Raw genomic sequence first — 18,173 nt, forward strand, 5'->3', positions numbered from 1 at the left:
CTGAGCTGGTCTGCTGATAAAGTCTTGCGGTAGAGTTGAGGACATGGGGAGAGGCTGATAGCCTGGCAATCGCATCAAAGACTTCAAACGGGGAGCTTCTTTTCCTGAACTAATGAAAACAAAAGCTTAAAATCTATAATTATTTCTTGAGTGTTCTCCAATGATTGTTTTAACAATTACTAGTCAGTTGCTCAACACCTAGTACAATAGATGGCATGTGCTTGGCACATGTCTATTTCTGCATGATTTAATCTTCGGGTATTTACAATCAACATAAGACCCAAATTTGTATATTTAAAGAAATTCGACTCATTTCAGGTAATTTCCCTTTATGATTAAAAAAGAAAGAACATGGATTTATATAACTTCTTTCATAATGTCATCATGTTATAAGTGTAACAACATCACCTTTACAATGCAGGAAACTGTCAAACAATTTGTGCATTGCACAATTCCCAAAGGACCAAGGTGATACTGACCATATAATTGCCTTTTAGTTATATTGGTTGACACACAATGACCAGCAAATGAGTGAAAACTTCCCTATGCTCCTCTGAAGTAGTGACATTAAATATATACATTGACGAGAGCAGAGAGAGTATTGGTTGAACAGCCCCTCTGAAAAATAGCATTGGTAGCTGTGCAACATTCCTTCACTGTCAGCAATATTGTGCTAAAATCTCTGAACACACTATCTTCTATCAAGTGACAGTGCTATGACTGTACCATATGGATACCATGTGGATTAATTCAGACATTACAGTTCATGAAAGAATATTCAGCGTGCTAACACTGATATAATGCTGGCAAAATGGGGGTGCCATGAGTTCAACTTTTACACAATGTTATTTTGAGGCCAAGGGTGGCCAATGACCCATTATCACTACGAATGAATGGAATCTCTAGCTGTAGACACTAATGTTTTATTGAAAAGGGATTGCAAGGCAATTTGTTGGCTTTTACTTGGAAACATTTCTATTACATTTTAAAAGATTGATATTACACATTATTTTCATACAACTGAACTTAAATAGAACAAAAAAGGTTGTTTTTAGAACTTTTATTTCTTTAACTACAAAGTTCGGCCATACATATGTTGTATTCTGTTATAAAAAAAATCATTAAAACAATCTCAATTATGTTCTATATTTCCAAGCAAATCAATACGATATGGAAACTGTTTTGAAACTTCACCCAACTACTTGTGTATCTACTAGCTTATTGCATTCTGTTTAAAGACGCTGATAATTTATCAACATCAGATTGTAACTCATTTAGTGACAGTTTTAGGGATGCCAGTTCATCCTCCGCTGTCTCAGTCTCCTCAGGTTTGGAGAGTAGGCTGTCCACAGTTGATCCTAATACTTCCAGATCAGTCTTGGCCTCACTGATTGAAGACTTAAGTTCATCCATGGAGCTTTCCATCGTTGATAATTTCTCGTCAAACTCAGACCTTATCATCTCTTCCACGGATTTTAATGTGGCTGCAACATTTTGACTTTTTTCACCTATTTCAGTAACACTCTTTTCCAACTGCTTTAGGCTTTCTTTGTGGTCTGATTGTACTTCCGTAATCTGTTCCTTCTGCTGTGCTTCCAGAGCTTGCATTTCATTGTGTAGAGCATTGAGGACTTCCTCTGTGGCCGGGTTTTGCAGGTCTTTTAGGTTTGCTTTTAATGTTTGAATCTCATTGCTGAGTGATGCCTGAGACTCAGTCATACTCCTCATTGTATTCTGTACTGAATCTAGTTTGTAGAATTCTAACTTCTCAGATAAGTGTGTTGCAGCTGTATTCAAAGCCAGAATATTTTCTTCTGCCACAGATAATCGGGATTCAAACATCTCATTTTGTTTTTCAACACTAGTTGAAGCATCAACTGCCTTTGAAAGTAGTTCCTTTTTCTGGTTGTTCAAGCTGTCCTTAGTTTCTTGTAAATCTTGCCGACAATTGTGAACTTCTTCAGACACAGCATTGAGAGATATTTCAGCATTGGACACTGACTGCTTCAGTGCTTCCTGTGCTGTAAGCTGTGAATGTAAGGCATTTTTTAACTGATCATGTTTATCAATTAACACTGTAATTTCTTGACTTTTTGTCTCAATGGTTGTTTCCAATGAACCAATTTTTGACTTCATTTCGTCAATGTCATTCTGATTCTTCTCCTGTACCTCTGTAAAAGCAACAATGTTATCGTGGATCGATTTGGTTAATTCTGTTAATTTTTCCTCGACTGTTTTTTCAAGAGATGTAACATCTCTCTCTCTTGCTTCTTTTACATCTTGGATCCCATCAGAAAGATCTCGAAGGATTTCATTCTGCAGCTTTTGTAGAGTTTCAGTAATTTGATTTGTCTTGCTTTCACCCTTGTTGACTGCTTTGTTAGTTTCTTGCAGCTCCTGTTGTGTATGGCGCAAAACTGAGTCTAGTCTGTTCATCAAGATTTTCGTAGATTCCACCTGCAATTCATGCAAAACAGTAATGTCAATGTGTGACTGTAAAAAACATCATGAAATATGATGAGCATAATTACTTCTGTCTTTCTAATGCTATAATTACATCTGAATGTTTAACTTCTTGTGCAATTGACACATATTGCAGCTATTAATGTGCTCTTAAATATCAAATATTAATTCAATTAACCATTCAGTGCATTATGAATAGTTTAGATGTCATCTACTTCTACTGTGTGCAAGATCTTATACCTGAGATTCTAAACACCTTTAGTTTTTTTTTACATGAAGGGCAATGTTGTAAATGTTAATATTGTTGTCTTACTTCTTGGGAGACCTGCAAGTCTTTACAATATGAGGATAGACAGTTCATGCCAACACACCAAATGACATGTTATGACACAAGCTCTAAATTTGAGGTCAGCACTGAAGGATTGATAACTTAGATTTACAAAGAATTGTACCTTTTTGGGGGTTTGTATATGGTTATTTCTGATTTTGTTGTCCGAAGAACACAGTAAAATATTATTACCAGTTCAAATTGTTTAGTTGGCATGATGTTTACAAGCAGTTATTTGAAACTTATTAGTTATACTCAAATTGAAAGATATGGCCAATTAAAGGCAAAGAGGGAGAAAGGTTTTTCTTAACAAAACCTGTTACATTTTTAACACAAGTTCAACTTTCTCCCCTCTTAGAATGGTATTGATGCAAGGACATATATTAAAATGTTAATAATTCAAAGAATTGGGAAACAAATTGCTTGGCAAGGTCTTGTCGTTGGTACAATAAAAATGAAGGCAACACCTTGGAGGCAACTTCCCTGTTGATTGGCAGGTGAAGCAGTTTTGCAACTGAATGAGAGAGCAGCTCAGATGGTGGTCCTGTTTAGTGATAAAAGGATCACCTATTGCAGCAGCATCACAACAGATTTTAAAAGAGGCAGAGACAGAGGACTTGAGTGGCATACTTCCAAAACTGCCTCTGGCTGTACTAGCTTAATCATGCATATTAGTATAGTTCCATTTGTCATTTTGTTTGCCTTGAGCTTGTGGTGCTAAATAGACTCTGCTCGATAAGTGTGTCAGCCCCTCTCTGAGGGGGCTGGGTTACTCTCAGGTAGGAATAATATTCATGCTGAAACTTAACCTGTCAGGCTGCCTCTACATTGTCCCACTTCTTTCTTCTCTAATGAGCTACAGTTTGCAGCCCTGCGCATGAATTCTTTGCCTCCCACAGCTAATGTTTGTTCAGTATGCATGTTTGAATTTGTGATGGTCCTTAAGATGACCAATTTGACAAACATATAAGAACATAAGGAGAAGGAACAGGGTCTCTGTCGTTCAACCCATTGAGCACATTCCACCAGTCAACTTCTTCCTTCTCTAAAAATGTGGAAGACTGCAAGGCCTAGTTTTCAGCGACTTCAGGCAACTCTGTTTTACCATCATTTGAAATGTGCTCATACCCCTCAGTTCTTGTCAATTTAGCCACAATTACAGGTTCAGAAAGAAGTGTACATGTATGATGTAGTTCCAGCATGTTTACCAATGCAAACATACAAGGTAATATGAGGAGTGCGGCACGTTGGCACAGTGGTTAGCACTGCTGCCTCACAGCGTCAGAAACCCAGGTTCAATTCCTGCCTTGAGCAACTGCCTGTGTGGAGTTTGCACATTCTCCCTGTGTCTGCGTGGGTTTCCTCTGAGTGGTCTGGTTTCCTCCCACAGTCACAAAGATGTGCAGGTCAGGTGAATTGGCCATGCTAAATTGCCCATAGTATTAGGTTCATTGGTCAGAGGGGAACAGGTCTGGGTGGGTTACTCTTCGGAGGGTCGGTGTGGACTGGTTGGGCCGAAGGGCCTGTTTTCACACTGTAGGGAATCTAATCTTAAAAAAAATGCAGTATTCTTGTGCATGAATAATTGCATAATATTAGATTAGGTTCCTGATATTATTGGCAATTTAGCACAGCCAATTTACCTGACCTGCACATCTCTGTGACTGTGGGAAAAAACCAGAACAAACCCATGCAGACACAGGGAGAATGTGCAAACTCCACACAGGCAGTCACCCAAGACTGGAATTGAACCTGGGAACGCTGGTGCTGTGAGGCAGCAGTGCTAACCACTGAGCCACCATACCACCCTAATAATTCAGTGAGAATTAACCATTCCAAATCCTAGGGAACAAATGGAATCTTTGGATCCTTTTGTGCTTAATGTACAAAAACTATTCCATTCTAACCATTCTTCCCCCAATCATTTTGATTCCAATATCTGCAGATAATGATATAACATTAATCACCTGTTCAGACATCCTGTTACACACTAAACAAAAATAAAACTGAAAGAACTACAGGTGCTGAAAATCAGAAACAAAAATATAAGTTCTGAAGAAGGGTCACTGGACATAAAATGTTAATTCACCACAGACGCTGTCAGAACTACTGTGTTTTCCCTCTGGGGCAGGTGGGACTTAAACTCAGGCCTTCCAGGATCATAGGCAGGGACTGTCCCACAGGAGCCCTCGATGATCCAACACTATTATTTATTAATTTAATTTATTACCTGAAGCAACATTTGGATGGTGGCATTGACAAACATTGCTTAAATCATTTCTCCTCGAGCTTTCCATAAGTAGATGAAAATTCTAGGTAATGCAAGTTGGAGGATGGGAAAAATTGCAAGAGCTGCTCCTTTTTTTGAGGTAGTTTTAGATGTTGGAGGAGATTTCCTTGAATTCCAGGAGCAGCAATTACTGTTTTATATGCTGTTGCATCAATTTGGAACTTTAGGGAAAAAAGTCAAAACAACTGCAATTTAAAAGGAAGAAAGTCAGACAAAAGGCATCAAGAACATAGTCAGTCAGGGGGAGAGAGAAATCCACACTGCTCACTGACACAGCAGTGAATCTGCAAAGTTCCTGTCTTTGCTATTTGTGTTCATGTATTCCTAGATATCGGAATGCATCGAGGCAAAATGAACAAACAGCGAAATTCACAGCTGACCTTGGAGGAACCTGTGTGGGAGAGTTCACAGCACAGGAACAACTAAGTGCATAATTTTTAACGTGTAACCTTTCTGTAAGTCTGTAGTAGTGAATAGAGTGGGTTCTTTTTTGATTCTATGTTTTTATTGAAACCTGTCTCTTATTAAATTTTAAAAATATAAATCATAAGTACTAAGTTAGCCTGGAGCACTGTTTTTATAGAGCAAAAACATGGTGCTATTTTCTGGGTCTGTAGATTGTGAAGGAGCATTTAGTACAGCGATATACTATTCCTGTTGGAAGTGGGAGTTTAGGGAGAGTTTCCATGTTACGGATGATTATGTTTGCAGTTAGTGTGTTTGGTTGCGAATCCTACCATATCACATGGATCAGTTGGAGCAACAGTGAGGGACAATGAGGAATTACAAGAGCTATGGGATGTGATGGATGGCAGTTATAGGAAGGGAGAAAAGCTGCAAATATAGTCAGGTAGATGGGTTAACTCCAGGAAAGGTAGGAAGGGATCGGTAGGTAGTACAGGAGTATTCTGTGGCTATCCCCATTTCAAACTAGTATGCAGTCTTGGAAAATGTAAGGAGAGATAGACTCTCAGGGGAATGTAGCATGAACAGCAAAGTTTCTGGTATTGAGACAGGCTTTAATGTAATGAGGAGTATGTTGGGCTTCAAGCAATTGATTGTGATGGGGACTCTCCAGTCAGAGGCAGACAGACATTTCCGCAGCCACCAGCGAAAAATCAGAATGGTGTGTTGCCTCCCTGGTACCAGGATCAAGGATATCTTGGAGAGGGTGCAGTATGTTCTCAAAGGGGAGAGGGACCAGCAGGATGTCATTGTACACATTGGTATCAATGACATGGGAAGGCAAAAGGATGAGATTCTGAAGAGAGAAGAGAGAATGTTAGGCAGAAATTTAAAAAGGAGGTCCTCAAGGGTAGTAATACCTGGATTACCCCCAGTGCTATGAGCTACTGAGGGTAGGAATAGGAGAATAGAGCAAATGAATGTGTGGCTGAAGAGCTGGCACATGGGAGAAAGGTTCACATTTTTGGATCATTGGGATCTCTACTGGGATAGACATGTCCAGTACAAGAAGGATGGGTTGGAAGGGGATTAATATATGGGCAGGGAGATTTGCTAGAGCTGCTCAGGAGGATTTAACCTAGTAAGGTGGCCAGTTGCGGGGGGGGGGGGGGGGGGGGGGGGGGACCCAGGGAAATAGTGAGAAAAGAGATCAATCTGAGACGTCTACACTTGGGAAAGGGAGTGAGTCAAACAGTCAGGGCATTTACTTCAATGCAAGAGGCCTAGCAGGTTAGGAACATGGAAGTGGAATATCATAGCAATTACAGAAACATGGCTCAAGGATGGACAGGGCTGGCAGCTTAATGTTCCAGGATACAATTACTATATGAAGGATAGAAAGGGTGGCAAAAGAGGAGGGGGAGTGGTGTTTTTGATAAGGGATAGTATTACTGCTGTACTTAGAGACAATATTCCTAGGAATACATCCAGGGAGATTATTTGGGTGGAATTGAAAAATAAGAAAGGGATAATCACCTTATTGGGATTGCATTATAGACTCCTTAAAATTGAGAAACAAATTTGAAAGGACATTTCAGTTATCTCTGAGATTCATAGGGTGGTTATGGTAGGGGATTGTAACTTTCCAAGCGTAGATTGGGACTGCCATAGTGTTCAGGGTTTAGAGGAATTTGTTAAGTGGGTACAAGAAGATTTTCTGATTCAGTATGTGGATGTTCCCACTATAGAACATACAAAACTTGACCTACTCTTGGAAAATAAGGCAGGGAAAGTGACTGAGGTGTCAGTGGGAGAGCACTTTGGGGCTAGCGACTATAATTCTATTAGTTTTATAATAGTGATGGAAAAGGGTAGACCGGATGTAAAAGTTGAAGTTCTAAATTGGAGGAAGGCTAATTTTGACAGTATTACGCAAGAACTTTCAAAAGCTGATTGGGGACAGACGTTTGCAGGTCAAGGGATGGCTGGAAAATTGGAAGCCTTCAAAAATGAGATAATGAGAGTCCAGAGGCAGTATATTCCTGTTTGGGTGAAAAGCTGATAGGTGCAGGGAATGCTAGATAACGAAAGAAATTGAGGTTTTGTTATAAAAAAAATGGAAGCATGTGTCAGGTTTAGACAGGAGAGATCAAAAGAATCCTTAGAAGAGTAAAAAGGCAGTAGGAGTATACTTAAGAGGGATAATGAGGTAGCTTTGGCAAATAGAGTTAAGGAGAATCCAAAGGGGTTTTACAAATACTTTAAGGACAAAAGGGTAACTAGGAAGAGAATAGGGTCCCTCAAAGATCAGCAAGGCAGCCTGTGTGTTGAGCTGCAAGAGATGGGGGAGATACAAAATGATTACTTTGCATCAGTGTTTACTATGGAAAAGGACATGGAAGATATAGAATGTGGGGAAATAGATGGTGATATCTTGAAAATTGTCCACATTACAGAGGAGGAGGAGGTGCTGAATATCTTAATGCATAAGAGTGGATAGATCCCAAGATCTGATCAGGTGTACCCTAGAACTCTGCGGGAATTTAGGCAAGTGATTGCTGGGCCACTAGCTGAAATATTCGTATCACCAATAGTCACAGGTGAAGTGTAAGAAACCTGGAGATTGGCTAATGTGGGGCCACTGTTTAAGAAAAGCAGTAAGGAAAAGCCAGGGAACTATAGATTGGTGAGCCTGACATCGGTGGTGGGCAAGTTGTTGGAGGGAATCCTGAGGGGCAGGATTTACATGTTTTTGGAATGACAAGGACGGATTAGGGACAGTCAGTATGGCTTTGTGCATGGGAAATCATGTTTCACAAACTTGATTGAATCTTTTGAACAAGTAATGGCTTAGGGCAGAGCAGTGGACATGATCTATATAGTCATCGGTAAGGCATTCAACAAGGTTCCTCATGGGAGACTGGTTCATAAAGTTAGATCTCATGGAATACATTTAGGAGCAGCCATTTGGATACAGAACTGGCTCAAAGGTAGAAGACAGAGGGTGGTGGTGGAGGGTTGCTTTTCAGATTGGAGACCACCAGTGTGCCACATGGATCAGTGCTGGGTCTACTACTTTTCATAATTGACTTGGATGTGAACCTAGGAAATATAGTTAGTAAGTTTGCAGATGACATCAAAATTGGAGGTGTAGTGGACAGTGAAGAAGATTACCTCAGATTACAACGGGATCTTGATCAGATGGGCCAACGGGCTGAGAAGTGGCAGATGGAGTTGAATTTAGGTAAATACAAGGTGCTGCATTTTGGAAAACAAATCAGAGCAAGACTTACACACTTCATGGTAAGGTCCTAGGGAGTGTTGCTGAACAAAGAGACCTTGGAGTGCAGGTTCACAGTTCCTTGAGAGTTGCAGGTGAAAAGGATCGTGAAGAAAGTATTTAGTATGCTTCCCTTTCTTGGTCAGAGCATTGAGTATACGAATTGGGAGGTTATGTTGCATCTGTACAGGACATTGGTTAGGCCACTTTTGGAATATTGCATGCAATTCTGGTCTCCCTCCTATTGGAAGGATGTTGTGAAACGTGAAATGGTTCAGAAAAGACTTACAATGATGTTGCCAGGGTTGGAGGATTTGAGCAATAGGGAGAGGCTGAATAGGCTGGGGCTGTTTTCCATGTAGTGTTGGAGGCTGAAGAGCGGCCTTTATAGAGGTTTATCAAATCATGAGGGGCATGGATAGGATGAACAGATAAGGTCTTTTTCCTGCTGTTGGGGAGTCCAGAACTAGAGGGCATAGGTTTAGGGTGAGAGGGCAAAGATATAAAAGGGATCTAAGGGATAACTTCTTCACACAGAGGGTGGTGCATGTATGGAATGAGCTGTCAGAGGAAGTGGTGGAGGCTGGTATCATTTAAAAGGCATCTGGATGGGTATATGAATAAGAAGAGTTTAAAGGGACATGGGCCAAGTGCTGGCAAATAAGACCATAAGACCATAAGACATAGGAGTGGAAGTAAGGCCATTCGGTCCATCGAGTCCACTCTGCCATTCAATCATGGCTGATGGGCATTTCAACTCCACTTACCCGCATTCTCCCCGTAGCCCTTAATTCTTCGTGACATCAAGAATCTATCAATCTCTGCCTTGAAGACATTTAGCGTCCCGGCCTCCACTGCACTCTGCGGCAATGAATTCCACAGGCCCACCACTCTCTGGCTGAAGAAATGTCTCCGCATTTCTGTTCTGAATTGACCCCCTCTAATTTTAAGGCTGTGTCCTCGGGTCCTAGTCTCCTCACCTAACGGAGAAAATTTCCTAGCGTCCACCCTTTCCAAGCGATGTATTATCGCAGGTTTCTATTAAGTCTTCCCTTAATCTTCTAAACTCCAATGAATACAATCCCAGGATCCTCAACTGTTCCTCGTATGTTAGACCAACCATTCCAGGGATCATCCGTGTGAATCTCTGCTGGACACATTCCAGTGCCAGTATGTCCTTCTTGAGGTGTGGGGACCAAAACTGGACACAGTACTCCTAATGGGGCCTAATCAGAGCTTTATAAAGTCTCAGTAGCACAACGGTGCTTTTATATTCCAACCCTCTTGAGATAAGTGACAACATTGCATTCGCTTTCTTAATCACGGACTCAACCTGCATGTTTACCTTTAGAGAATCCTCGACTAGCACTCCCAGATCCCTTTGTACTTTGGCTTTATGAATTTTCTCACTGTTTAGAAAGTAGCCTATGCTTTTATTCTTTTTGCCAAAGTGCAAGACCTCGCATTTGCTCACGTTGAATTCCATCAACCATCTGCTGGATCACTCTCCCAAACTGTCTAGATCCTACTGCAGCCTCCCCACTTCCTCAGTACTACCTGCCTGTCCACCTAATTTTGTATCATCGGCAAACTTCGCTAGAATGCCCCCAGTCCCTTCATCCAGATCATTAATATATAATGCGAACAGCTGTGGCCCCAACACTGAACCCTGCGGGACACCGCTTGTCACCGGCTGCCATTCCAAAAAAGAACCTCTTATCCCAACTCTCTGCCTTCTGTCAGATAGCCAATCCTCAATCCATCCCAGTAGCTCACCTCGAACACCATGGGCCCTCACCTTGAACACCATGGGTCCTCACCTTGCTCAGCAGGCTCCCGTGTGGCACCTTATCAAAGGCCTTTTGGAAGTTTAGATAGACCACATCCACTGGGTTTCCCTGGTCTAACCTACTTGTCACCTCTTCAAAGAATTCCAACAGGTTTGTCAGGTATGACCTCCCCTTACTAAATCCATGTTGACTTGTTCTAATCAGACTCTGCTCTTCCAAGAACTTAGAAACTTCGTCCTTAATGATGGATTCTAGAATTTTACCAATAACCGAGGTTAGGCTAATTGGCCTATAATTTTCCATCTTTTGTCTTGATCCTTTCTTGAACAAGGGGGTTACAACAGCGATCTTCCAATCATCCGGGACTTTCCCTGACTCCAGTGACTCTTGAAAGATCTCAACCAATGCCTCCGCTATTTCCTCAACCACCTCTCTCAGAACTCTAGGATGCATCCCATCGGGAACAGGAGATTTATCAATTTTAAGACCTTTTAGCTTTTCTAGCACTTTCTCTTTTGTAACGGCAACCATACTCAACTCAGCCCCCGGAGGACTAGATTAGTTTAGGATAACTGGTCGGCTTGGACATGTTGGACTGAAAGATTTGTTTCTGTGCTGTATATCTCTCTGACTCTACGACTCTCGGTTGTGTTAACAATTATAAAGTTGTGTAATGATATTGTGCTTTCCTTGCCAAAAATGGAAATGTGTTCACCTATAATAGAAACGTTACACCAAAAAGTCTTCTAAGAATATGTATATGTAGTTAAGCTTGTTAGGGAGCAAAACTATTCAAAGCAATATGGTCCTAACATTTAAATGACTATGCTGTTATCCTAACATAATTAACAATATTGTTCTATAAAAAAAGGAAGATTCAATTATTTGTAGGTTAAATCTTGAGAAAAAAGCATCTGCCTTCTTTGGGAGAAAGTGTTTGTTAAAAGTTGCTAATACTTTTCCAGGCGCATTCTCCTTTTAATGGATATTTTAATTAATCTGTTCAGCCACACCTTTGGAGAAGGTGAGACTTGAACCAGGCCTTCTAACCAGAGGTAGGGACACTACACTGCATCACAAGACACCTAATAAACACCCGTCTTTGGTTTTGAGAATTTGCTTTAATATGAAGCTTTGATTAACAAGAGCATATATTGGTAAACTAGGCACGAGGCACAATGCAGTTGATTCAAAGCACCAATGATTTTCTGATGATTAAACTGAATCACTAAATAGGAAGAATTGATCTCCATGTCCTACTTTACAAATTACATTTCTATCTCAGAAAGAATCTTAACCAAGTTGGCAGCTTTAGAAATTTAATCTAATGAGTTCCTAATGTAGTGTTAACATTGACAAAAACTTTGAGTGTCACAGAATAATCAGGTATATTCAAAAACATACGCCTGACTAATTTAATCAAATTTTTCCATTAGTCACAGTATGTGCAAAGGAATCTTGTGAAATAGCTATTCTGAAGCTAAGATACTATTATTTTGATTTTAAGCGATGGCCAGACCGGCATCATCTACAGTGCTATCAAGCAACACTTGCTTAAAAATAACCTGTGCTCAGATGCTCAGTTTGAGTTCCACCAGGGCCATTCAGCTTCTGACTTCATTCCCATCTTGACGGAAACATGAACAAAATTGGTGAATTCCAAAATGACATTTGAGTAACTGCCTTTGAAATCAAGGATACATTTGACTATGCATAATGCCAAGGAGTCTGAGCAAAATTACGGTCAGTGGGAATTAGAGAGAAAACTATCTGTTGGTTGGATGCATATTATAGCCACCAAGAGGACAAAAGCAGCAGATACATGAAAACACGGCTCCTGGCAAATTCTCCTCCAAGCACTCACTGTCCTGACTTGGAAATATATCATACTTTGCTCACTGTCACTGGGGAGTCAAAATCATGGAACTCCTTCCTGAACAGTATTGTGGGTGTACCTGCACCAAATGGAAGGCAATGGTTCAAGAAGGCCACTCACCACCACCTTTACAAGGGCAGGTAGGGATGGGCAATACATGCTGGGCCAGCCTGTCTTACCCACATACTATGAATGAATAATGAAGGTGGAGTGATGAGGCACTGACTTAAACTGCTGAAATTCATGTAGCTGTAAGTTCATTCATAAAGCTATTCAGGATGGATTTCTAGAAAGGCAAGCCAATGACAATCAAACAAGGAAAATACATTGCCAAGTTCAGGATGGTGTGTGACATAGAAGGGTATTTGTTGGGGTGGTGATGTTAGGCCAAGTGGTGGTGATACTTACGTTTTAAGTGCTAGAGGTGTTTGGAAGGTGTTGTTGAAGGAGACTTGGTTACAACCTTCGTCACTTTGGTGGTAGCTCAAATAGGGTGGTAATTGGGTGGACTGGATTTGTTCTGTCTATAGTGAAGAGTGAATACTTGGGCAATGTTCCACTTTGTTGAGTAAATGCCAGTGTTGTTGCTGTCCTGTAACAGCTTGTAGGTGGAGATATAGTTAGTTCTGGTGTACATGTCTTCAGCAGTCAGCCAGATTTTGTCAAGGCTCTTGGCATCAGGACTGCATTAGATTAGATTAGATTAGACTTACAGTGTGGAAACAGGCCCTTCGGCCCAACAAGTCCACACCGACCCGCCGAAGTGCAACCCACCCATACCCCTACATTTACCCCTTACCTAACACTACGGGCAATTTAGCATGGCCAATTCACCTGACCCGCACATCTTTGTGACTGTGGGAGGAAACCGGAGCACCCGGAGGAAACCCACGCAGACACGGGGAGAACGTGCAAACTCCACACAGTCAGTCGCCCGAGTCGGGAATTGAACCCGGGTCTCAGGCGCTGTGAGGCAGCAGTGGTATTGTTTAGGTCCGCGTATAGAATACTCGTTCTGTTGTTCAGCATGCATATGGTCCTACATTGTAACTTTTTCAGGATGGCATCCAATGTTTAGGTATGTTCCAGGCTGTTCATGGCATGTGCTTGCTTATACATTGCTCATTAAACCAGGATTGGTGCTTGGCTTGATAGGCATGGTGAGGTAAGGGACTTGCTGGGCCATAAGATCTTTGATTGTGGTTGAATGCAATTCTACTGCTGCTGGTGGCCTCATGGATGGCCAACTTCAAGCTGAGAGATCCGGTCTATTCCTTTTACCTCACTGCTACACACCAGAATGGGGGAATTTCCTCTCTGTGAATATGAGACTTTGTCTCAACAAGAACTATAGTGGTCAGTCTTACAAATATTGTCATCAGTGGTTGGATCCGTGAGTGGCAGTTTGGTGAGGGCAAAATCAAGCTTAATTAGTCATTGGAATACTCACCATGTCCAAGTATGTTAAAGTATATTATTTTATGTGGCATATAAATCCTATAAATTAAACATATAAATGATTTAGATGACACAAAAATTGGTGGACTTGTGAACTGTGAAGAAGGTTGTAAAAGGATACAGCAGGATACAGATCAGTTGGAAAGTTGGGAGAATAAATGCCAGATGAATTTTAATCTGGATAAGGGTGAGGTTGATGCACTTTGGGACGTCAAATGCAAGAATAAAGTCTAGAGTAAATGGCAGGACCCTTAGGAACATTAATACACAGAGGAATCTCAGAGTGCCAGTGCATAGCTCCCTGAAAGTGGCAACACAAGTGGAAAAGATGGTAAAGAAGGCATATGGGATGCTTGCCTTCACCAGTTGGGGCATTGAGTAGAAAGGTTGGTAAGTCATGTTATAGTTGTATAAAACTTTAGTTCAATCACATTTAGTGTATTGTGTGTAGTTCTGGTCACCACACTATCGGAAGGATGTGGAGGCTTTGGAGAAGATACCTATAAAGATTGTTTTCACTATAGCATCAGAGCCAGAGGGATGACCTGATAGAAGTATATAAAAATATGAGGGACGTGGATAGGGAATAGTCAGAGTCCTTTCTCCAGTGTGAAAATGTCAAAAATGAAGGACATCAGTTTAAAGTGAGAGAGGGCGAGTTTAAAGAAGATATGCGAGGCTATTGTTTTACACAGAGGGTGGTAGATTCTTGGAAGGTGCTGGTAGGGAAGATGATGGAAGCAGATGTATTAGCAATGTTAAAGAGGCATTTAGACAAACACATGAACAGGGAGGAAATAGAATATATAGACCATTTGGGATTAGTACAGACATTTGGGATTAGTTTAGAATGGCATCATGGTTGGCATAGACATGGTGGGCCAGAAAGCCTATTCCTGTGTTGTATTGTTCTATCAGAAAAGGTAAATAGATGGGTTTTTTTGTGCTGGAGTAATCACTTTTTTTTAATGTATCAGGAGGAGTGTACGATATTGAAGTTTGTTGCTGATTCCTGATTGACGGCAAACAGAGAATGTAGAAATTACTGGAGGCATAGGCATGTTCAGTGAGGCATAAATGGGCAGTTTCATATGGAGCAATGTGAAATAATACATCTTGGGGAGATAACAGTGAATGTAGACTTTTTTTAAAATGATAGACTGAAGATGTAGATGATGATGATAAACTGAAGGACATGAGGATGTCTCATGGTCCATGTAGTTTCAGAAGATAAATGGTGGGTTAGTCTTTATTGCAAGAGGATTGGAATGCAAGAGCAAAGAAGTCTCTCTTCATTTGCATAGAACATAGGTGAGATTGTGTACAGTTCTGGTCCACTTGCTGAGAAACAGATATAATTACCATAGAGGGAATGCAATGGATATTCACCAGTTGGACTCTGGGTTGGTGGAATTGTCCTATGAAGGAGATTGAGAAGTCTAGTAGATGCAGAAAGAATGTTTCGCCCTCATGTTCTGTAGAAAGGTCACTGGACCCAAAATGTTAACTCTTGATGTCTCTCCACAGATGCTACCAGATCTGTTGAGTTTACCCAGCAATTTCTGTGTTTTGTTTCCAGCATCCACAGTTTTTTGGGTTTTCTTTTAATGTTTAACTCACTGTTACATCTCTCCCAGATATGCCCACACTGAAGAAGTTCTGCTCCTCTCTCTACAGAGATTTCCGTTCTAATCGTTTTTCTTATTCACTACTTTTGTCGTTGCTCCTGGTGTTTGACAGGGTATTTGCAAAAATGCACTTCTATGGCCACTCAGTGACTGGCTCAGACTCACACTATGTGGATTCCAACTCAAGTTTCATCCTTCATGTTTTGAATCCAGCCAGAAGAACAGATATCTTCATTATGCGCCAGTTACGGAGAAGGATCACTGGATCTGAAATGTTAACTCTGCTTTCTCACCACAGATGCTGTCAGACCTGCTGAGTTTTCAAAGCAATTTCTTTTGATGGTTCACCTGGCTCTAGAGTCTCAAACCAGGGGAAATAGTCTTGAAATAAAAGGCAAATGTTTAGGACTGATATCAGGAGGAACTTCTTCATTCAGAACAATTTAGAATTCTCTACTCCAGAGGGCTGTTGAAGCACAATCAATGAGCATGTTGAATATAGAGATCAATAAATTTCTTTAATTAAAATAAACTGCAAATGCTGGAGATCAGGCAGGAAAACAATGCAGGAGAAACTCAGAAATTCTGACAGAGGGTGACTGGACACGCAAATTAATTCTGTTTCTCTGCAGATATTGCAAGACCTTGCTGAGTTTTTCCAGCACTTTGTCTTTTTGTGTCAATAGATTTCTAGTTACTCATGTCATCACCTGTTGAAGGAATACTTTGAGAACATGCCATTTAGGAAAGTGATTTGTCATAATCTAGAGGGTGGCACTGCTACCTTACAGGGCCAGAAACCCAAGTTTGATTCCAGCTTTGGGCGGCTGAGTGGAATGTACATGTTCTCCCCATGTCTGCCTGGATTTCTTCTGGGTGGTCTGGTTTCCTCACACAGTCCCATGAAGTGTGGGTTAAGTGAATTGGTCGTGTTAAATTGTCCCATAGTATCCAGGGATGTGCAGGTTGCGTGAGTTAGCTATGGCAAATATAGAGTTACAGGGATAGGTGAGGGGGCTGGATCAGGGTGGAATGCTCTTCAGAGGATTGGTCTGGGCCTCTTTCAGCATTGTAGGGATTCTCTAGTTCTGAAGTAATGACCTACTCCTCTTCCGAAGGATGTAAAGGTAAATGCATGAAAGGTAAGGTGAGATAGGCAAAACGAATAGCATCCTGGATTGTAAAATGATGTAAATGGCCACTTGAGAAAAATTGACAATAGCATTTTGACATTGATTGTTAAAGTCAGAAATTGACTTCACCTGGACAACAACCACAGGCCAGAAATATTCAGTATCTGCAGAAATTCAGAACTGAAAAAAGGTCGTTAACTCTGCTTTCTCTGCCCAGATGCTGCCAGACCTGCTGAGATTCTCCAGGATTTTTTGGTTTCATTTCATGTTTCCAGCATCCATAGATCTTCGGAGTTTTGTTGCAAAAATACTCAAGGCTGGTTGCAGCTTCAAAAAGAAATGCTGTTGGTCGGGGTTTTGTGTGGGTGTGGTTTGGGGAGAAAGTTCTTACCTGTTGCAAAACGGACTCCAGCTTGGTCGCCACGCCGCTGCTTTCCAGGGAGGTTTCTTCGCTCCTCTGGTGAAGGTGGTTGATCTGCTGGGAGAGGCTGTGCAGGTACCAGGCGCTCAGTGAGGCGGCGGCGGCGGCCACAGCGAACATGAGGAAGCCGGTGAGCACCTTGCTGATGCTCGAGCCGGAGTCTGACCCCCCTTTATTTCCCTTCAAGCCCCTCTTCGCCACGTCGTCCTGGTTGGAGTGAGACCCCCGGTCTGGGTGGCTTTTATTTCTTTGCTTTACAGAAGACATGCCTGTCATGAAGCAGCAACTGCCCAATCTCCCGGCGAACCAGCTGCTTTTCCAGTGTCTGGGAGTCGGTGCTGTCCTGGAATGCACTCAACAGGAGGTTCACCTCTCGCCAAATTGCTGCTTTCTTCAGCTCCACAAAGTTGCTGATTGAGTTTGATTTTTTTTGTTCTCTTTCTCCAGCGCCTCGGGCTCTCTTTCTCTCTCTCTCTCTCCTGCTCTCAGAGAGCTGCAGTGATTTGTTCAGGACTGGGAACGCGACTGCCACGTACTCGGGGAGGGGAACACGCTCATTGGGATGTGCAGCTCGGTTCAGTTACATCACTTTCCAATTTACCCGCAACTTCACTCTCCACTCCAGACCATCACTGCAGCTCCGGTGCTGCAGTCTCTCTCCCTACCCACTACTTCATTTTTCTAATAGCGAGCTGCACCCTTGACTCGATTGTTTGGTCACAATATAGTTCGGTCACTGAAATAGAGACCCCCTGCTTGTGCAAATATAATCCCCCCCACCATCACCCCTTTCACTGGGAGAGGCGAAACCGTGCGTCAAACCCTGTCCGGGGAGATAGGAACAAACTCATACTCCTGCACACTAACACTCCACACACACACGCTTACAGGGGTACACTGCACAAAGATATACACACTCATATACACACGCACATTCACATTAACAGCTACACACACAGTATATATGCTGTATACTCGTGAACACACAGATACCCACAGACAAAATACACATAGTCATAAACACACACATACACACACACACACACAGGTACGCTCAGACACACTCACAGACATAACCATGCACACATGCAGACACGCGAT

The 18,173-nt window shown here is 41.7% G+C and overlaps 1 protein-coding gene across 1 annotated transcript; it reads right to left on the reverse strand.

The window, feature by feature from the left end:
- Nucleotides 1-1,088: 1,088 nt before the first annotated feature.
- Nucleotides 1,089-17,562, reverse strand: LOC132826905 (cytoskeleton-associated protein 4-like). Its single transcript, XM_060843187.1, has 2 exons — nt 17,043-17,562; nt 1,089-2,457 (listed from the first exon to the last, which is right to left on the reverse strand). Exons 1-2 carry the CDS (start codon nt 17,346-17,348, stop codon nt 1,219-1,221), a joined length of 1,545 nt encoding a protein of 514 aa, XP_060699170.1. The 5' UTR covers nt 17,349-17,562; the 3' UTR covers nt 1,089-1,218.
- Between the last annotated feature and the right edge of the window lie 611 nt (nt 17,563-18,173).

This window comes from Hemiscyllium ocellatum, chromosome 23 (assembly GCF_020745735.1).
Source record: "Hemiscyllium ocellatum isolate sHemOce1 chromosome 23, sHemOce1.pat.X.cur, whole genome shotgun sequence".
NCBI lineage: Eukaryota > Metazoa > Chordata > Chondrichthyes > Orectolobiformes > Hemiscylliidae > Hemiscyllium > Hemiscyllium ocellatum.